This window comes from Passer domesticus, chromosome 3, assembly GCF_036417665.1.
Source record: "Passer domesticus isolate bPasDom1 chromosome 3, bPasDom1.hap1, whole genome shotgun sequence".
NCBI classification, from domain to species: domain Eukaryota; kingdom Metazoa; phylum Chordata; class Aves; order Passeriformes; family Passeridae; genus Passer; species Passer domesticus.
Genome location: NC_087476.1, coordinates 109,564,229 through 109,586,561, shown reverse-complemented (window position 1 = coordinate 109,586,561; position 22,333 = coordinate 109,564,229). Strand labels below are relative to the sequence as shown.

The window sequence follows — 22,333 nt, the reverse complement described above, 5'->3', positions numbered from 1 at the left end:
ACTTAAATGCAGAGTTTGTGCAGACCTTCATGACTTATTCAAAGGTGGGAGAGTGTTTTTGCTGCATCCACCTGACTTCCCCCTTCTCCAGTGAGATTCCATTTGCCCTAAAGTGACACAGCCACATGTAATGGATGAAAACTTGGATATGAGGCAAACCTAGAAATCAGTCAGCAAAGAGGGAGAGCTGGAAGCAGCGGGAATGTAGGGATTGGAGCTGGAGACACAGACACAGCTCCAGAGGGGTCTCACTGTCTCTGTAAGGGATGGAGATGAAGCTCTCCTGTTCCTGGAACCACAGGACTGGTGTGAGGAACAAGCAACTGCATTATGAAGGGCAGGGGCACTAGAGTTGATCTATTTGGAAGAGCTGGGACAGGTTTGAATAACCCCTTCTTTGTCTTATTTAAAATTTTTTGGGGATGGATTAAAAACCAGGGGGTTTAGTAGAACCCTGGGTTCAGTGGTGAAGAATGCTGAGCCAGCTTGACCAAACTCTCTTAAATGAGACCCCACATGAGGGTGCTCCTCCTGACTGAGGATCATCAACAGGGATGTGGAAGAGCCTGGTAGGGAAGTGAGAGATGGAAGTTTTGAGCAGAAACCAAAGAGCTGGTAAGATCTGACTCCAACACGTTCTGCTAAAGACAACACAGAATCTAAACTTTGCAGGACAATCAACCTCTTCATACTACAGAAGTTTTCCCAGCACATCTCCTTGAGGTGCAGGCTGAGTGAGAGACTTGCCCATGGTCACTGACATGGGTGAGTGACATCAACCTCTATTTAAAAATTATTAAGCTGGCTATGTTATTGGTGCAATAAACAGAACACTGTATTAGCAGCTCTACTGTGTAGTAAATAACTCTGATCAGATTGTAGTTTTGCCTTTTTGCATTTTTCTCTTTTTATATTTTCATCCAATCATTGTCAATTTAAATAAAGCAGACATTTATTCATCCTTGTCAGCTACTGGCCACCTGAAAGAAAAGGATGACATTACAGGATTCCCTAAGGAGGTATAAACCAGAGTTTTCTGTTCTGGAAAAGCTTCTCTGAAAGAGATCCCTGGACACACAGAGTTTTGGAGCTGGTATCCAAACACTGGAGGTGAGCTCCAGAAAGAGGATGAGGATGCCTTTACCTGCTAAGGAAAGCACCTCACCCCATTGCCGGTGGTGCAGGAGATGCTGCCCCAGGGAGGCACAATCCAGCAGCAGCTCCTTGGAGAGAACTTCTGTGTTAGAGCAGTCCCTGGTGGCTGTATTCAGCACTGGAGGCAGCACTCAAATTTTGGGCAGGGCTCCTGGGAGGGGATTGCTCCCACACAGGACGTGCCATGAAAAAAGCAGCTGCTAGCATTTACCTTCCCTGGGGAGCCTCTTATCTGCACCAGGAGCACCAGGGAGAGCTGCCTGCCTGCCAAAATAAATGTATTTCTTTTTGTCCTGGCACATTTTGCCAGTAGGGTCTAGACACTTTTGGCTCCAGATCTGCCCTTTGGGTTTCTGAGGCAGCATCACAGGACATTTAATTGTCTAGGAAGTACACAGGGATAGAGGGTGCAGTTCTGAATGGTGACAGTGGGAAGGTAAATGCCAACATCTTTTTTGTCCTGGCACTTTAGTGGGAGCAAGTAGGGGAGGGCTTCAGGTCTGGATCCTGAAGAAGGGAATCACCTCAGTGCAGTTTATAAGTTATAAAAGAAAGGTGTAGTTCAGCACTGCCTCTTTCTTCCAGGACCTTCTCTGAGGGAGCAGCTGCTGGAATTTTTTCAGTTTTGGACACAGATTCTGTGAGAGAATCTGATGGCACACACAGTGGAAAGCAAGAGCAAAGACCTGCGTGTGGTGCAGTTTACAGGTGCAAGATGAGGGGAAGGCCAGGGCTGGCTTTTTTCCCCAGGAACAGTATGGAAGCAGCTGCTGTTTAAAGCTTCAAAGTTGGGCTCTGGGAGATTGACATGATGGATACAGCTGAGAAGGAAAGTGCAAAACTCCAGGATGTGGGGTGTAATTCCAGAGGTGTGAGACAAATGTGGAGTCAGCAAGCGTTTCCTCAGCTGGCAGCTGCTGTGACCAAGACTTTTGCTGCATGTTTAGTTAAGGTACAAGATCTGTGTGGCTGAAAATACATGAAGGCCCGGTTATTTGGAGACATTCTGGAGGTAGCATCCAACTGTGTATCATAACACACCAGCTCTGTCATGACCAGCTCCCACACTACATACATATATATATCCACACACACAAGTACAGGCATAGTGTGGGAGTGTCATTCAGCAACCAATCCTAAAGTCTCTGGGTGGGCCAGAAGGAAATGTTCCAAAATCAAGAGAGCAATTCTGTCTCCCCTACTACAGCTCCCACATCTCTGGAATAAAATTCTGCAGCAGTCCCTTGGCTGGAGCAAAGCCATCTCTGCCCTGGACCACACTGGTTTCCAACGAGGACTCCAGAGCAGGAGGGGGCACTTTCCCCTGCCAGATCCCGAATTCCTGCTCTCTGGTTCCTTCTATCCCCTCTGCAACGCCAGTGGAGAGTGACAGCTGCTCAGCCTGCCCAAGCTGTGAGCTCAGCTCCAAGAACTGGCACAGCAGGAGAGCTGGTGAAGCTCCTCAGGTTTGGAGGAAGCTGCTGACACAACTTACTCAGAAAAAAAGGAGTCAGCAAGAAAACACCAATACTAACACTGCTCAAAAACTGTCCTGTAAAATCATCACAGTGGGTGGATTTATTTTCACCCCCACTCCCCTCAAACAGAACTGGGAAGTGCTATTCCCTGAGCACTGAAGGCTGGGAAACAAGATTTTAAGGGTGCCTGAGCATCTCACTGGGATTAGTCTGAGAGGGCACAGCTTTCAAACCCCCTCTGCACAGAACAGGTGTCTCAGCATCTCTGAGGATGTGCTGCCCAGCGTTCACAAGCAGTGACACAAACTCTGCTAGCAGCTGAGTAAGAATTGGCAAAGCCCTCAAGACCTGTCAAGGACCCCACAGCGTACACAAATGAGGAGAAAAAATTAAGAAAAGAAATTACAGAATTTATCACATAATGAGGAATATATCAAGTAACAGCCACAGGTTTCCTGATGCCAAGATTCTGGTTCAGTGCCCCCTCCCCTTCTGAAAAACACAGCTCACACACTTCCAGTTTTGGTTTAGGGTTGTTTTGCGCTTTCATTTGATTTTTTTTTTTTTAATAAAAGAAGGCTTCCAGATACCTAATACTATTGTGCTGTTTGTGCAGGACAAACAAACTTTAAATACTAAAATGCACAAGTCAAAACAAGCTGTTTCAAACTGCTCAGCAGTGCAGGCTCAAGCACTTATTTGCAATGGCTTTACTCTTTGTACAATCAGTTCTATATGTAGCAATGACTGTATATAAAGAATATAGTACATACTATTGTTTTCATTGTTGATTTACAAGAGAAAAAAAAATAAATATTTTCCATTCGTATTATACATTAACATTTCAGTAGAAAGTTACAGCTGTTGTGTTGGCATGACCTGCAACATAAGGAGAAGGGACATGCATACTTATCTATTAAGAACTCTAAACTATGACTTTGTAATAAATTACAGAGGACAGATACCAGCCAACAGAATACTGATTATCTGAATCCAGTACATTTGTGATTCTTGCTCCATGGTAAAAGCCAAAAATTTTGCAAAATACAAAAGCCATTAGCTTGCATTATAAGTAAGACAAACCACGTATGGTATACATACGTACCACGTATGGTGTAGCCTCTTCTCCAAATGTTTGTGAATAACAGGCTTGTGGTTTCTCAGGCAAAGGAGATTAAGTTGTTGAGTTGGTCCTTGCACCCTTCACACATAACTAGCACCATAAAGATGCAAGGACCTCAGCAAACACCTAAAATTCATGCTTAATAGATAAAGCATGCATTTTGTAGAGTTTGTGCAGGGTACATACTCTTCATTAAGGTTACTGTGCAAAAAAGATTCTCGACCACTGAAGATGTTTCTGTAATTCTGTTATGATTATTAGCAACATTTTTAAAGTTTAGCAGGCCTGTGTGTGATTAATGAAAAACCTGTACTTGTGCTTCCCCCCTGATTGCTGTGCCCCTGAACTGGGGGCTGAGGAAACAAAGGCAGCAGCCTCAAAGTCCAATGAAATGGGGAAAAAGGAGCTGCAGTTTGCTAAAAAATAAAATATTTTAAAATGGCACAAAGCTTTGTACAGGTGGATCTACCAGTGCAAATACATATACATGAGGTACCAATTTGTTCAGATCTTTTTCTAGGCCAGATCCATTTATATGTATCTTAAAACCACTCAACTTCCTGCTGTCAGATAAATGCTACAGCTTGTCAGCCTGTAAGTAAAATCAAAATCAAAACAAATTTTCAGCATATTCAATATGAGATTATTGTAATTTCTCTACAGTTTAGCTTCTGAGCTTTCACTACTGAGACTACTTAATTAATTTTTGGTTTTTTAAAAAGCAAAATAATATAATAATAATTTTCTTTTTCAAGACTTGATAGGATGTGAGGAATAAGTTAAAATTGTACATGTAATTTGGAACAATAACTGTAACTGGCTGAATATTTTAACATTGTTTGAAATTTTACTAAGTACTGTTAGGAAGGAGGAACACAGTTATTGCTATCTGAAGACTTAAAATTAAACCAAACCAACCTGAAAGCATAGACAGAACTATTCCAATGGTGAAAATTCTATAGATACAAAACAGCATTCTGCCTACAATTAGTCCTTCTGCATCTGAACACTCTTCAAGTTATCTACAACTTTCTCTTCGGAGTGACAATGATGGCATTTACATGGAGCCATGTGTTTGAAGTGGCCAACTGAGGGGGACACACAGCTTTTCAACTCTGGCAGCTCCTTCTTGAGACGCTCCAGCTGCTCCACCTGGAACACATTTGGTTGTTCAGGATTTGTGTCATATATTCTGAATAAATGAGAAAAGAAAAAACACTGATCAGTATAAACTAGCAGTCCACAGAAATGTACACCAGATCAAGCACCTGGGGTTTTTTCCTTAACAGAGCAAAATTAGGTTCCAAAGTCAGTTTGTTTGGGGTTATTACCCTAAGTTTTGCTGCTTATGTCACAATACAAAATGGTATTCCCTTTGCACAGACTGGTTAGTGTTTCACTGGATATGAACTAAAAACCTACTGGCATATACTCACTGAATCTCTTGACAAATGTTATTTTACAGGTGGCACAAAGCAGTGAAACAAGAGCAGTGTTCCACGATTCAAAGTTCAAAGCATAAGAAATTTCAGAGCCCTGAGATTATCTGAACAGACTGTAATATACTGCTTGCACATAATACTGCATTGAGTGTATACTTACTGTTTCAAGAAGTATTTCACCTCCCCCAGTTCAGTATTTTTTCTTTATTAAATTACCATCATTACCACAATATTAAATGAAGAGTGAAAAATAGAAAATTTAACCTCTCTGCACACCTAATGCAGGTTTAACCATCTACACTACATTAAACAGTCTATCTTCTACTCACTTTCTTGTTTTCACACATGTAAACAAAGCTGCAGATTTGAAATGTCAGCATCATACCAGATTGTCCAAATCCAAACCACACTTGGAGAGACAGTGCAAGCACTGAGCACAACTCAAACACTATTCTGGTGTAATTCATTACAAAGAAAAAGCATTGGTGCTCCTGTAACCTAACATTGGAACAACACATATTGTAATAAGTATATACCTTGATTTCCCAACAGTAATTTTTAATATCTGCATGTTTATATTCAAAATTTTAATCCTGGAACCTAGCTGCTCTCACTTTTAGTTGTTGCACACACACAGTTCCAGGTATTGCAGGTCTTCAGGTTTTTCTCCTTCAAATGAAAACTTCTGCAAGAAGTTACCATGGCTTCTGCCTTAGTCTTTAAGAATGATCATACTTCACTATGATTCCTTCAAGAAAGTAGTTTGTTTTTATTTCATCATCCTTTGTCTCTCACACATTTTCAAGTTATGCCCAAAAGGAACCAATGCCACTAACAAAACAATGTAGTGCTCAAGTGAGAGAGTGCAAGGTGCCCTTTTTACCCTGACAGGACAACTTGTGAACTGCTGGCAACTCCAAGACACCAAAACCAACATGCAGCTCAAAGATGGGTACAGTAATGAGATTCAAGTGAGGAAACACTTCCACAGGAAATATTGATATGGATCACAGTAAGGTCAAGGACAATTTCTGTGAAGGAACTCCTAGAAGTGAGGATAGATGCTGTCCAGTTTGATGAAATCCAAAACAGAAGGCATAGCACTTGAATTACTTGCACACATTTGTAATCCAATACAGGCCTAAAATATGACCCAAATTTGCCCAATGGAAGTTTTCTGCAAAATAACAGCTCTACCTTCCTGTGCTTTCTTCAGTTGAGTCAGCTGACACCATATGAATTTCCCTGTGAATTCCAGACAGAACACTGAAACTTGAGCATAGTATTCTATATAAAATACGTTAGAAACTAAGAATCTGAAATCTTTCCCATCAGTTAGACTCTAACTGAGTTAGAGAGCAAAAGAATGGTTCTTCTAAGCCCCTTATTCCTAGAACATGGCTAAGCATGTTCTAAGCACCTTCTGGCAAGTACTTTATTACTAGTTCTTTACTGCAACAAATATAAACTCTTCAATTCCTGCTCCATTCTAAATTCTTTTCAATTGAGATTCTGGATGAATTCAACCCTCCAAGCTCCTTTTAAGTTGTCCACTAGAGCCAGTCCACTCCAATGTGGGTATTTGGTTTTTTTTAAACCAAAGGCAGAGAAGACAACTCAAAGCAGAACTTCAGAATTTCCCTACTTTTTGTTTGGGTCCACAAAAGTACACGATCAGTTTGCAGCAACAGAGCTCCAGTGCATCTCCAATTATTTCCAACACCACTGTAAAGATAAGGAATAAACTCTCATCTCCCTATCCTCCATTCTTCAACAGGACAATAATTTGTAAGCAACTATGCACCAAAGTTTCTCCATCCAACCTCCTGCTAACAAGCAAGCCCTGCAGAAGACTGAGAAGTCCTTTAAACATTACTTTATAAAGTAAGCACCTTCTACAAAAGACTTGCAGGACGTTGCAGGGCTCTGCAGTGGGTGTAAAACTGATGTTTGGCTCCTCTGACAACACATACAAGACAAGAGGCAGCAGCACTGAAATACTGTTTTCATGCTCAAAAGATTTTCTGAAGCTTTTGATTAAAGCTTTTCACTTTTCTTTAGATCTCGAGGAAAACTTCGAGTTTACTTTGCAATTTACAAAATGGGGAAGACTTAAACTGTCATTGCACAACATCTTAATTCAGTCACTGCGTAGATTATAAATCAACTCATTCTACACTTCCTCCACATATCCATGCTGTTATTTAAGTAACATGCAGTTTCAGGCAAACAGGGCAGCCCAGATTTCAGCAGTCTTGTGCTTTTGAGAAGTGTTTAAAATGCTTCTGATTTGATTGCCAGCTAAATTTGTGTAAGTGTTGGGAAGTTACTAATACCAGTCAAGCACAGCTTTTGCCTGCAAATGCAACATGCAGCCTAAGGAACTCCAGTGTTTGGACAAAGCTGTCATGGGAAAGCTCTCAGCATCCATGTTTGGGAAACAGTGATTTAGTATTTTTATGCAGCTCTGTGTAGTATTCAACAAACAAAATTCAGATAATGTAAAGTGAATGAGAAAAGATGATGCAAGTGTAAGCTAGCACCCACCCCCTCTCCACATTGGTATTCAATATACAGCCAGCAGGTGTAAAAACACAAGGCTGCATTGTTCTTACTCAGTTAAGTATCTTTAAATACAGAAATATTTCTGGACTGTCTCCAAAGCCTACCCAGGAGAAAAACACCAGATAAATCACCTCAGAAATCCTGCTTTAAAAATCAGCATTTTAACCAAGCCAGAGAATTTCACAATAGGTTGAAATTTCTTCTTTAATTAAAACTGAAACATCAGACTAATAAAGCATTTTAAGGACATGATTTCTGTGCAGACAGAAGATACCCAGTCATGCACATAAAGTATTTTCTTGTTTAAGAGCCCAAATAAAAGCCTGAAGGCAGACATGGCACCTTTCTGTAGAGGCTGCCTTTTTAATTCAAATAATTTGGTTAAACCCTGAGATGAATGGTAGCTGAACATAGAAAAATGGAGAATATCACCCCAGCATCCCAGAACATCTGTTTGGATTAATGACTCTGGCTGTGATAATTTGCAGCCCAAGTGGAGAAAGGCCTGGATGGGGGGAGGGAATACATTTGTGTTCTTTCCTCCGCCCCAGTGAGATCAGCCTTTTAAAATTTTTGGCATTTGTAAGCTTCCCAGATTTAGTCTTGCAGCTTTTCTCCATGCAAAGCAAAGCCAGACCCCCTACCTGCATTTTTATTTGCCCAGTGCTTGGTATCACCAACTTTTGGTATTCAGGACACAGTTTTTCTGCCATCTTCACAACTGGCTATAGTGTTTTGGTCAATTCTACATGGATGATTAAAGTTTGGAAAAAATAGCTTACAGAAATAATCTCTATGCACACAGTTCATAATCTCAGAAATAACTACTGCACACAGTAACTCAGGACCACATACAAGCAACCTAAAATTCACTACAATTCCTCTATTCACTTCCTAAATTATTCAGACAATTAGCACTTAACATGGTGTAAGTAAATGCCTAGTAAACAGCAACACAAAATACCATATTTGATAGATATCTGGACTTGGCCATAAATCCAGAGAACAAAAATACAGAAACCATGGAAGAAGCACCATCTTAATTCAGCCCTGGAAATATTCTGGAATTTGAAGACAAAACAACAGCATTAACTGGCTTTACACTAAAACAGATTATTGCAGTCCCTACTTATCACTTAGTCCTTGGAACAGTCATGTACATCTCTCTTGAGTTCTGCTTTTTAAATTTAGTTTTACATTTATTTCTGAATTCCAAACAGCACAGGATATGGATGATGACACCATATCTATTTAAACTCTAAATAACAACTTCAAGTCTCAAGTGATCTGAGAGACTGGCTCTTTACCCAGCAGCTCCAGCTGTGAGTGAAACATTTGCTGCTGGGTTTTACATCCCTACATTCCAGGACTTGCAGGTACCACCTGCATTTCAAAATGCCCACCTTGAGACATCTGATGCAACTTTCAGAAATTGTCATATCCCTAACCTGCATTAAGAGTAAATTTAATTTTACTCACACAATTAGTAAAACTTGAAAAGTAATTAAGAATTGCAAAGGGACATCCCATTGTTTGTTTTGGCCTACAGAAAAAAAAAGGGAAATTACATTTAGAAATTACACTTAACAAGCCTGCAATAACAGCTTTGGAGTTAATACTAATTTTGGAGTTCCTCTCCAAAAAATGGGAAGATGTTGAAGTGGAAGTGACAGAGGAGCAGCAGAGAGAGGAGAGATGAACACTGTTAAGGATCCAGATCATGTAAACAACGAAGGAAGATTAAGAAATTTTTTGTTCAGTGAAATCCACAAGGGAATTCAGCCTTCATACAAATTGGCTGGTTATCAGAAAGAGAGATAAAAGGTGTTCTACTGTCCTACTGCAACTTAAAGCACACCAAAGAGTACAACAGGACACATAAGGGGATGAGTAGCTGACTTGCAGCCTCAACATAAATGCCACAACATTTAAGCAGCATGGAGCATCTAAAGCAATAAAGGCAACGTGAAGTCAGAAATTAGGCTGTCCCCTGCTTTACTGTTTTACCTCAGTAGTGAATATTTACTGCACAAGGAGTAATTAACAGCTCTGGAAGACTGGATTAGTAGACATGAGATGAACATTTCACAAACGCTTTATGCAGTGGTGTTTGATTAAAACACCACATCAATAATGTATCACTTTAATTTATGCTTACCACAGCATAAAATTTCATTACCCTATGATTGCACATCACGTAGTTAGAGGATTCTTTCACCTACATTCTAGTCCAGAGGTATTTTTCAGCGACTAAACTGGGCCCCAATCCTGAGCTGTAGCAGAGGTGCAGCACACAGCACTGCTGTAGCAGGAAAGAGGGCTTATGTATCCATGTCCTCAGTCTGAAGCTGAGCCCCAGTGTAAAAACCTAGTTATTCCTTTTTTTTTACTGCTAATGAATGGGAGACATTCTGTACAGCACAAGAAGTGGCACCTCTGGCAAACTGAGCAGCAGTGGACTCACCACCCTGAAAGGACTCTCAGCAGTCAAGAACAGATTGAAAAGAGTTAACTATTTTTTTTTTACACTGAGAGCCCAGAACCCCAAGGAGCAAACATATTTGATTTCCTGCCCCTAGAGTTGATTAAATTGACTCTCCATTTTCATGTTATAAAATGAAGGCTTTGACAATTATTGATTCCCCCTTCCTCTGTGTTTTTTGTTTGCTTGTTTTTTGGGGTTTTTTTTAGGTAAAACAATATTCAAAGCAATACTCTTGCTAAAGCAGAAGGTTTGAAAGCCTTCTGTAATTTCAAACTTCAGTTACACTTAATGTTTTCCCAATTACTTTCTTATCTATTGGAAATTCTAGTTTAATACAGCTTCTCAAATTAAACTTCATCTCATAATGATGAATTTCTCATCTTCAAAGACAAAAGACTTAAAAACTTTGAGTTGTTGTAAGCAACCAGATAATGCAACAACACTTTTGTTAAAATATTTAACACAGTATTCTGATGTTTCTGCCTGAATTTTTGGATGTAACAGCTACTTTCTGAAATTACTAATTTGGTAGTTTGCCCTGGAGTCACTCCAAGGTAATTTTAATAGGAAAAATGTGAATTCACAGCTTTGGAACACAGGAGAATGTTAACTATTTCCACAGCTCAATGTAGAATGCTGAAACTTCCAGTCAAACAATTCAATAACATTTTCCTCATTGTATCACATACGTAACTTCAAAATTACTATCATGAATATTAGTAGCATCTTAAACATGTATGCCATACACTGATTCTTTAAAGGACCAAATTACATATATGTTGATCTCAGGAAAAACAAAAGTTATTTTGCTTCATAGATACAGCTGAAAGAGTGGGAACTGGTGTTAGACTTATTCTTGGCCCAGGTTTATGGGGTCCTGGTACTTTCTGCACCCAGTCAACCAAGAAGCACCATGAAATTTCACCAGAATCAATTTACAACAGTTTCTAAGCTTGATGATGGTGGTGATTATGATGATTCTTTTAAAAAGCCACAGCTAAGTACCTGTCATATATTAACCCATGAACACCATATTCTCTCAGCTTCTTCCTGTTATCCGGCTCATTTGCATCATCGCCCCATGTAAAGATCACCAGGCCTTTGGATATGGCCCGTGTAACAAATGCTGGGTTCCTCAGCAGGTCTTCAGTATGCACACTAATTCCCTGAAACACAAAATCAATTAAAATCCATGTTCCTGAGACATTTACATCAGCTTTTTTAATCTTTTAACACCGGCAGCTCCTTACTGTTTCATCCATGATAATAAAAAATATTTAATACAATTAGAGTGTTTATTTACAGTGCTATTTTTAAAACATTGTATTAAAAACCATTTCAAACAATGGACTTTTTTTGGCAGTTACCCAATATTAGTGTATTTCTTTTGTGAGGTTAGTCATAATTTAAAGCATTATTGCCAAAAATGATAGATTTAAAAGAAGCAGTAATAATTCAGTTTGATTTTAACTTGTCAGCTTACCAGCAAGTTCTCAAACTGTGCAAAGTTAATGGCAATTGGAGTTGTGCGACATCTGAGATCCATCAGCTCTGGAAAGAGTTTAGATTCCCCTTGGGTGAGAAATAACACAGGATACTTGTTTTGCTTGTGCCGGATCCTGCCAGGAAAAAAGTCCACAAGTAACAAATGGAAGAAAAAAAAAGTGAAAAAACAACTTTCACTCATTTGATTTGATCTCACTGTTTCAAGGGGAATTCCTCTCTTTCCTGTATGTTCTAGTCCTGTGTCCTGTCTTCTAATTCCTAACTGGTGCAAGGAGATGGTCTTGCAGTTTAGCATCAAACTGTGCTGACAGACTGCTCAACTGAGTCCTTTTGCCACTACTGGAAATTAACACAACATGCTAGGGGAAGCTACACTTGATGTTGAACTCAGCCTTACATCCTCAATATGTTTATATATAATTTCCCAAAGGCCATTTAATTCTGTAATTTTCTTCTTCAGTGCACAGATTCATGATCATGAAGATCCATGACAGGAATTTATAAACATGGTTAATACACCATGTTTAATAATAAACCCCTAACTTTACTAATGCATTTTTCAAGCTGAATACTGTAAGAAGATTATTTGTTCCTAAGTTAGGCTTACATAGCCCTCAAGTATGACTGGAAAAGACTTTGGGATACCAGAAGAAACCCTGATCTTTTTTGTTGTGCTAAGCAAGAGTGATGCATCCAGAAAGGCGCTTGACAAAAATATCCACTATGACTTTGTTCACCTATTTTTATTTTTCAGGCTCATTCCAGATAGCAAAGTGGTCTCATTTCAGTTCCCAACTATTTTGGGAACCATATCCAAACTTTATGTCTACGGAAAACACCTGTTATTTATTTCCTGGTGTGTATTTTTAAATACAAAGTAAATTTTACCAAATAAAATAAATTTCAGAAACAAAGTACATTATTTCTCTCTTCTTAACTTACATTGTACAAATATCTGCATGAAAAGAAGAAAACACAATTCTTCTTTGTCCAGCATTCATCAAAACAGTTTTCAGAATAATATCTAGGTAAGTGTTCATATCAAAGTAAGTTGACAAGTTGCCATCCCACTGTCCATCCTGGAAAAAGAAAGCACAAGTTTGAGTCACTTAATGCTTACTAAAATTATTTTAACCAGCAATGGTCTCTCAATCAACCTGAGCAAAGTGAGAACTCAGCTAGCCAGTTTGAATGCAGAATCAATCCCTCAGTCTGTTCAGTGCTGCTTCCAGCTCTCCAGGACTGACAGCCTGAGAGGTGCAGCTGAATTCTTGCAGCAATGAAATTCACTGAAAAACTCCCTGTCTCCCCATCCAAGGAATGCATTCCTAGGAATGCCTATTACAGCTACAAAAACACAAATTCCCTGAAGACCAGTAATTACAGCAGCTACTCTCTGTTGTTATTTCTAGCATACTGACTCCCACCTACCACTGTCCTGAGCTTCCTTCCCCCACTCCAGGCTTCCAATCCCAGCCTTTACAACCATTTCCCTCTGGACTGACTGCTGCACAATCCAGCTGAGTCTGCAACCCTGCTGACTAGAAGGAAGCAGCTGCTTGCATTACTGTACCATGTTGTAGCTGCTCCTGCACAGGGCCAGGAAAGGCTGAACTTCTTGGCACTTTCCTGCCTGTCCTGTTGTGAGCTGTTGACTCTAAAAAGAATCTCCTGCCAAAAGCAGTCTGAACTCAATCCTATAAATTTTATCATTTTAAGAATAAAATTGTTAATTTGTTGGAGTGGTACTCCTATACTCCCAGTTTAAAGATAATGCAGTATTTTTTTTTTAAAAAGGCACAAATCCCCACAAAAATTATGCCTTTGCAGCTCATAAATTGTCACATCAAATTACAAGCTTTAGCCATAAGAACGTCAAACAAACAAAGTAAATCACATGTATGTTTACTCACCCTTTGCTGGGAGATCCATTTTACTTCTATGTCGAACCCAACATCTGTAGGAACAGACTCCAGGACCTAAAAAAAATTTTACTATCAAGTGACACCACAGCAAAGGAGGACCCCACAACAAAGCACTGAGAAGGTAATTGCTGGGAGAATACATTGGAGTTTAATTCTAATGGTGTCTAACAGTAAAATTCAAAACCCTCGGTTTTTAACATTTATACAACACACATATACACTCTTTTCTACTCCAGTTTAAATCTAATGAATATATAAAAGTGGATACAATCTTAAGGACAAGATTTTGACAAACATACAGATGTGAGTCAATTCACCTTAACACATGTAAGAAACGCCCCATTTGTACTCCTAAAGAAAAATTTTTTTTTATTTCTCCAGAAAGTTATTTTGAATGCAAAATGCATCTTAAGCATGAAATCCAGGAGCTTGCCATTACCATGATAACAAAAGTTCTTTCATGTGAAATTCCTGTAAAGAATTTTGCAAGGTGATTTCAAGAGGTGGAGCTAACACAAACCAGTCCTAAATGGAAACTCACTGGAAATTCACTCAACATTTCTCAGTGTCTGGCTCTGAAAGATGGCCAAGACACTGTGAGGAACTGCCAAAGTCCAGGTGTGGTTTCTTTCACAATTAGAAACAACTGCCAATGCATTAACAGGCAATGCCCACATGTTGGGGCAGCTGTAAAACTGAGTGCACCCTGAGCTACACAACTTGGGCTCACAAATTCAGAAGCTTGAAATACACACAGACCTGTAAGCACTGAAAACCCTCCAGTGTCTAACAATAAAACCCCTGTTCTCAGTTCCAGTATTGATACCAGAGGTCTAAACCCAAAAATCAATATCCCCCTTGCTACGTGTGCAAAGCTGAAAGTAAAACACAGGTTTTCATGTTCCCCAGTCATCTTGCTCCATATTCACTACTTACTGTCTGCAGAGAAGGAAATGGCTGCATCTCAAAAGCAAAGTTCTCTTCTTCTTTAAAAGATGCTGGAAAGAAAGATAAAATATTGAATTAAAACAAACAGAAGCATAATCCCAGTAATGCCAGCAAGAAAAGACTGGCCCAAAATCGTAAGGCCTTTGGGAGTGAATAATGAAATCAGGTCTCCCTTTTGATTACCTACACCTTTTCCTCTAACACTGACATACTCCAATGATGGTGTTGGCAATTCCTGGTTTGGAATTTAAAACCTTGCCATTATATATCAGAATGGCTTCTCCCATCCCTCACCATTTCACTCAGAGAATTATATCCACAATAAGCCTCAGCTATCAATGCTTATTTGTTTAAAAAATATTTTCTTATACAGGTAGGATGTGTGAGATAATTTGCTGTCCCTACAAAGGGGATAATTAAGGCCAAAAATTTACAGCACTGATAAGACATCCTACAGCAGTTACCAAAGTTCTTGCCAGCAAGTCTGAAGAGCTGACGGTACAGTTGGAGAGGCATAAGATAGAAACATCAGTGGCAATTTTGTTATGATTATTCAGAAACACATATTGATCTATATATTTGCCTTCTACCCTTCTGTCCCTGCTTCCCAAGGGAGTAACTTCTGTTCAGATATTTCCTTCCCAGTAAAGGCCTCCACAGCATGCACAAAATTAACTACGTAAGCATTTAGAAATGTTCAGGACAAATGTGATTACAATAAGCAACTGCAACCACAGAATTTATATAATTACATGGCAACAAATCAATCCCAACACTCTTCCAAACTAGTACATACCATTGTGATCTTTTACTTTCAGGGCCGTCACGTGAGCCAGCTGAAGAGCATAAGAGCAACATTAACACTCTACCCACATCTTCCTACATGTAAAACGTAACTCATTTTGCTTGTAAATAATTTTACAATTTAAAAGTCTATTACAGACATAGTTACAGTAATTTGTAAAAGAATAAAAGACCATATTGTACATATCACAATTTTCTTTCAAACTTTGTTTTAACGATTTCAAGAAAAGCTCAAAACCAAACTGAAAACATGCTCACTGAAAATTCAGGAATCGTGTTAAGGGTAAACCCATACAAACTATAATTCAATATCAAGATGTGAAGAAGTCTGAACATTAATCCCTCCTCTGTGTTTCAATGCAGTGCAAAGGGCTGACCTGTTTTATATTACAGTCACACATACTGAGCTAGAATCAGGCCAGACACAGCCAACTCCTTTGCTCCATTCAAATGCTCTCTTCACAAAAGGGAGCAGGCCAAGTAATTTTAAGTAAAAAGAATCATATGGTACTTGGACCAGCCAGATGGTTTCCTTGACTGAGGGCAGGTATCTCAGCAGGGTCTTCAGTAGCCTACTCATCCCTTTTTTACCTAGACAGGGCACTTCTGTTTGGAAGGTAGAGCAGTTCAACACGGTCCCTTTATCATTTGAAAATTAGATACCATATTTCGAGAGGATAAAAGTAGTAACATTTATCCAAGCTGTAAAAACGGTGCAAAAGTATTTTTCTTGGAATTACCTAATTGTTCTGTTTGTACAGTTTTTAAAACTGTACTCTCCCAAACTATCTGTAGTCACTCCCAAAACCTCCAAGCTTCATAAAATTCGACACATGGCATATTGTACTAGGCAAGGAAACAATACCTTTAATAACTGCAGCTGATCAAATGTGAGTTCTTTGACTGCAATCTCAAACAGTTCTGAAGGCTCCGTGTCCAGTTTCTTTGAAGAGAACCAACACATAATTAAGCATCACTGAAAACAACAAAAAAGCCTACACACTTTTCATATAGTAGCCATAAAGGCAATTAATGTTTCATATTATATTGATAAAGATACAAGTGATATCTTATTAATAAGATGATCAGTTTTTACAAGAACACTGGCACCTAAAAGCATAAAACAGTTTGAAAGAAACTTAGTGTTTTGTCTTTCATGCAAGTCAGAGCTTTAAAGTTCTTGCCTCCCAAAATGTTAGCATAATTATTCTGTAAAAACTTGATTGGTTAATGTATTCAGGAAAGATGTTTACAAGTAAAGAAATGCAGTAAAAAATATTCCAAGGCAGTTCACTTTACTGCTGTTTATCCAATGTCTCAGAAATTAATAAAAAAAGATAAATATCCTGGGGTAAAATTCACACACACAGACCACTCCCAAAATAAAGATCTGGTGTCAAAAAATTCTGTCCATTTCTCACTTCCCCTCTTCACTAAGAAATTTTTACTGAGCAGGACAATGCTGAGTGAAGATACACTGAATATTCATTCCCCTCAGTCAAGGTCCATTTCCACAGCTGTTCTAAACCAAGCTTCCTATAAAGTGCAATACTGCAATGAGTGTGGGAGTTTGAAAACACAAGACCCAGTGCCAAAAAGTGCTATGCAATCTCTCTCTGGATTCACTGCCAGCACCAGGAGGGAAGATAAGCAGAACAGGACAGAATGCAAACATTCAGGCCTCAGTATAAGAGAGCCCCATAGGCACCACAGAATATAGCAGAGCTGTTTGCTTTTTTTCTTCCAAATCTTAGGTCAGAAAAAAGCTAAATAGTAATTACAATGTGAGCTTGAAGAGTGCCAAACCATGCATATGAAATGCTGTTGCTACAACATCAAAGGAAAAAACTCAACTTCCCTGCTCTGTACACTAGTAATGCTGCATATTTATTGTCATTCTATCCCTTGAGAGTCCAGAATTATTTCTATGAGAGCTTAACATTTTAAATTTCTAGAATAGGCATATCTATACATAAAATACAGCTATTATCTTCTTTACCTTTTTCATGGACATGCAACACGTGAGATCGTGGTATACTATAGGCACATGATCTTTAGAAAGATGTACATCAAATTCCACAAATGCTGCTCCCTACAGAAAATTGAAAATCACACAGAACAAAACAAAAGCCCATTAACTACTTATACACAAGGACTATAGAACTGCATGCAAGTATTGTCAAGTATTCACAGGTCCTGGACATCAAGCAGAAGTTGAATACACCTAGCTGCTACCAGTTAAATCATGTTCAGCAATAGATTATTAAAGATGAAAAAAATATATGGCAAATTATCCTAATTACCATAATACAGACACACACACACATATATATATCTTGCTTAATCTTGTAAAACCCTCTAATAAGATTCAAGTCTTGTGAACCTGATTACAGAGAAAGGCCAAGACAATATTTTTAGACACAAATGTTTTAAACACAGATAATTTTGAGGCATCTTCCTCCCTCCTTCCCACCACCACACCAAGAGACAAGTGATGGCTCCACATGGCCAAGGCTTTAGGGAGATATTCCATACAGGAACAAACTTCTGGAGTCACTAGTGAGTAACACAGCAGCAGTGTGTTATAATCTGTGAGAGCAGAAATAGCTGCATCCAGCACTCTCCTGCCCTTTTCAGCTGTAAATGATTTTCTGTTAGGCTTTAAAAAAGGAAGAAAGATCCAAAAGCTCGAAGTACAGTCTTCTGGAAAAGAGGGAAGGCCAGAAAGAAAGAGTAAGACAGGAAAAGTTTTGGATTTTTTTACTTATATTGACTTTCTGCAAGTCACTCCTTTGAAGGCCTCCAAGAATACCATTCATCAAATTATCACCCTGACACCCACTTTTTCAATCAGCACAGAGAGAAAATAGGACATGGGGTTTTTTTCAGCCCTTTTCTCAGCAGAAATATTTTTAAAGTGGTGGCTTGTCAGCCTTTTCAATCTGCAAATAGATGAAGGCAATTCTGTGGTGATGCTGCTTATGACTTCACAGGAAATTTCTGCCTCAATGCATATTTCTTGTGAGCATTCTAAAAGCCTGTCTATAAACCTGTAGTGTCCATTTGAGGATTAAGAACTACTGTTCAAAACCGTCATTTAGCAGCCACGGTTTTATTCAGTGATCAAGATTATTGGAAGGAATAAAGGTGATCACCTCCATCACAGAATTTAGGCACATAGAGCTATTATCTCCCAAACAGGAAGTTCTACCTTAAGATTTCAAGTCTTCACTGCAGCAAGCACCAAAACAAGGATTGGTTTATTCCACCAGCTCAGCTCCCAAGTCACAATTTCAGACAGCAAGTTTCAGTACACAGCAGTCCCTGAGCAAGACCTTTGCCACATGAGAGGATGCTGACAGATTCTAGCAGTGGCAAAATTTGATTCATTTGTTCAAACTGTCTGTACAGGGTTGAGATTAAAATTCTCCCTGTATTAGAATACCAGCAGAATACACTAAAGGGAAGTTTTGATTTTTTAAAGGGACTTGAGAATCAGAGTCTAACCTACTATTAACTTCCCATAACTCAGGCCATTTCCATAGTGATTTTATCTAATTTGCATCAGTCCAATTATCATTCACTGTATTGAATCATGCAAATTAAGTGTACAAGCCAACCTAGTTTGCACTAGACAGGTGCTGTGTGTATGAAAATGTGTGCACATACATGACTAGCAGCACTCCTCAGGGATGCAATGGTGTTCTCTCGAACTCTAGCAAGCCTGAAACAACAGCCAAGAAAAAGGGTTTGTTAGACGCACTATAGCACAGAATTAAAACAACAGAAACACAAATCAGAAGTTTTAGTTTTAGGGAATACCCACAACTTGATACTGAAGTAAATAACTATGGGTTGCAGCTTTGTAAACTGTCCACTTCCTCAACTGATGTCAGTAACACAAAACAATTTCCTCAGTTTAAAATGCAAACAAACTTACTTAGTTGTTGTTGTAGAATTCCCTGCTCCCCTGTGTCCAACATCCAGAGTTGTTCTTGGTTTCCAGTACTTTGCATATGAAGCCTGCATATCACAAGCATATCCCTGGATGGGTTTGATGATGATGTAGTCCACTGCAAGAACAACAGCAATGCTTCACATGTCAGTAAACAGCAGACAGCTTTGAGGAAAGTTATCTGCATCTGTTGTTGCCATCAACCGTACCTCTAACTTTTCCAATTGTCTTCCTTGGATTTCTGCTCATGATAGCCAGTGTAAGAACTCCAGAACTCCTTCCGAATTCTGCGATTGTGGATGACAGGAGGCAGGCAGAGCCTACGTGACCTGGGAGCACGTCATCTTGTACCACCTTCTCACCTAAATCTTCCTGAAAACAAAACAAACAAAAACCCAAAGCCCCCACTGTTAGTTGTGAATGAGAATTCTACACAAACTCTTCTGGCTTGCTCCTCAGGACACAACACAAGTTTTCTTGTGTGTTACATAAAACACTATTTTCAGCTAAAATTGTTTAATGTAACAGTGAGTTACGAATTACTATCAGGAAAATGAAAATCTTAACAGAAATCTACAAAATTCACATTTTTCTTTGACACCCCTTACATCTCATAAGCTTTTCACATCAAAATAGCATGCATGGAATAGTCTGTCTTCTAAAATGCCCAAGTTCTGTTTAGAACAAAAATGAACTGGAAGAATATTTATGCTTAAAATGCTAAAAAATGCAGTATGCATTTGCAGGGAAGAACTAATATACAGAATGTGCACTTGACCACAGTCAAGTTCAGGAACTATGTAGACACTTTACAATTATGACTAAGTGATCTTGAAGGCATTTTCAGACCAAAAAGAGAATGCTTAAAAAACTTTATTCTGCTGTATTCTGTGCAAGTTGCTTTCTTTTAAAAAGAACTTCAAATACTAAGACCCTTCAGGGGAAAAAACAGTGCAAAATAACAGACACAGTAGTGAGAATCCAGTTTTAATCTGCATGAGTTAGTTCAAAAAAATGTCTTTTGCTTCTAATATAAAAATTTAGATTCGATAGTTGTGATATAACCAATCCATACACACATTGTACAGTCTGAAGCAGGAGAAGCATAACTTAGCTCTGATAAAGGATTAATATCAAGCCAACCTAACAGCATGCAATACTGCAGACGCACAGATTCAAGTCTAATTTGTACTGACTTCTAAATAAAAGCAGAACTGAAAAACCTCCTGTGCCACATCAAGAAGGCTCACAAAAACCTTTCTACCAATGGGCTGGGAGTCAAGTCTCACACTTTGCGTAAACAAAAGATAAAGAACATCAGGCAGTAGCTCTGTTTCAACAGTGGAATCTTCACAACAACTGAGCTCCAAAAGGCAGACTGCAGTTGCTTCTTAGGGGTAAAGAGACATACCTCAAAAAAATCAAATATTAATTCCAAGTTATCAGGCTCCATGGTTTGTATTGTGTATTCTATCCATCGGTCTGGCTGCAAAATATAGCCACAGTCTGGCTGAGTGCGCCGACATATGTAGTCGCTGTCACTGATCCAGGAGAACTCCACCGTGTTTGCCATTTTCTGAGGGACAGTAGGGGATGTCTTCTCTTGGCCTTCTTCATCATCATCCTTCTCTAGCCCTTCTAGGGTCAATTTTACTCTACTCGACCAGAAACACAAAACAAATGGTTAAGTCACTGCAGTGCCTTTACAAAAGATAAAGATTTAGGAACAAGCCTGAGCAGAAGCTCGTATGACACAAGAATTCTTCTCAACTCCACCACTCACAGAACAGGACTGTATACAGTGTCCTCACACGAGCAAGAGTTTGCAGCCATTGTATAAATCCTATTTTAGTCAGATTGCAGTGCTCAAGTCACTGCTAGAAGTTGAACCTGGGTAAATTGGAAAACTCTACTAGTGGTCTGAAAAGCTACACTCCACTAGACTATTTGGGCTGCCAAATAGACAGCCTTCCTGTACAGGATGACACCCATAATGCCAACAGGCTAAGGAAAAGCACTGAAAACAGCAGTCATCATCAAGATCAAGACTGGAACATTGGTGGCTGCTGCTATGTCTCTCTGATAAAGCAGACAAATATACTCTAATAGACATAAGTAATATAGGCTGATGCAATTACGTCCCTTGAAAAATCCTAAATGAGCATGTAAACTGAATGGATTTCTGAAAAATCCTGAACTGAGAAGCATAAACCTCTATAAGACTCAAAGTCCTTTATCATAGAGAGCAAACCTCCCAGACAAAATTAGTTATGTCAGTGAAGTAAGCATACATGAGTAAACCAAATCCCTTCCTGCATCACAGACACAGCAGATGAGATATAGGATTATCATTTATAGATGCCAAGTCACCAGTAAAACTGAAGTCATATCTCAAAGAAATAATTACAATAATGGAAATCTATTACAGCAAGTCCACATTGAAATATATCCTCATAAAAAAAAATAAAAGAAGTTACAACACAGATACTCCGGAAACTTGAAAAATGACACTGCCATAGCAAGTGACAGTCACAGAAACTACTGGACAGATCCAACATTTTAGGACAGAGTATTTAGTGAATGCAACTAGCTTATTGAGTTTTATTTCAACCATTTAACTTGGACAAGAAGCTGGCTTCAGAAATTGCTCTACCTGCTATAACATGCAAGGAAAACAGGCAAAACTGTACAGAACACAATGTAAGTATTAAATCTCAGTGAAGAGCATCCTATTAAATAAATCTTCCCCTCATCAGCAAATCTGGAATTGGTGGGAGGGGGAATCAAATCAAAACTTGAAGGAAAGAAATAAATCAAGTATAACAGATCCATGGAATGGTTTGGTTTGGAAGGGATCTTAAAGATCATTTAGTTCTAACCCCCCCCCACCACAGGCAGGGACACCCACTCAACCAGGTTCCTCCAAGCCCCATTCAACTTTGCCTTG

At 39.0% G+C, this 22,333-nt stretch overlaps 1 protein-coding gene across 6 annotated transcripts in view; it reads right to left on the bottom strand.

Annotated features, from left to right (window-relative positions):
- Positions 1-3,022: 3,022 nt before the first annotated feature.
- GPCPD1 (glycerophosphocholine phosphodiesterase 1) overlaps positions 3,023-22,333 on the bottom strand; it is a 43,159-nt gene continuing 23,848 nt past the window's right edge. For 5 of the 6 annotated variants that reach the window (XM_064415041.1, XM_064415040.1, XM_064415037.1 and 2 more), the window contains exons 8-20: positions 20,798-21,041; positions 19,596-19,758; positions 19,372-19,504; positions 19,101-19,155; positions 17,431-17,523; positions 16,297-16,374; positions 15,424-15,463; positions 14,616-14,677; positions 13,668-13,733; positions 12,697-12,833; positions 11,732-11,867; positions 11,254-11,414; positions 3,023-4,948 (exon numbers count right to left, since the gene is read on the bottom strand). In XM_064415041.1, coding sequence (XP_064271111.1) covers positions 4,744-4,948; positions 11,254-11,414; positions 11,732-11,867; positions 12,697-12,833; positions 13,668-13,733; positions 14,616-14,677; positions 15,424-15,463; positions 16,297-16,374; positions 17,431-17,523; positions 19,101-19,155; positions 19,372-19,504; positions 19,596-19,758; positions 20,798-21,041 — 1,573 coding nt within the window. In that variant the 3' untranslated portion in view covers positions 3,023-4,743. Of the gene's footprint in view, positions 4,949-8,407; positions 8,509-11,253; positions 11,415-11,731; positions 11,868-12,696; positions 12,834-13,667; positions 13,734-14,615; positions 14,678-15,423; positions 15,464-16,296; positions 16,375-17,430; positions 17,524-19,100; positions 19,156-19,371; positions 19,505-19,595; positions 19,759-20,797; positions 21,042-22,333 lie in introns of all 6 variants that reach the window. The other variant, XM_064415038.1, reaches the window with a different exon arrangement.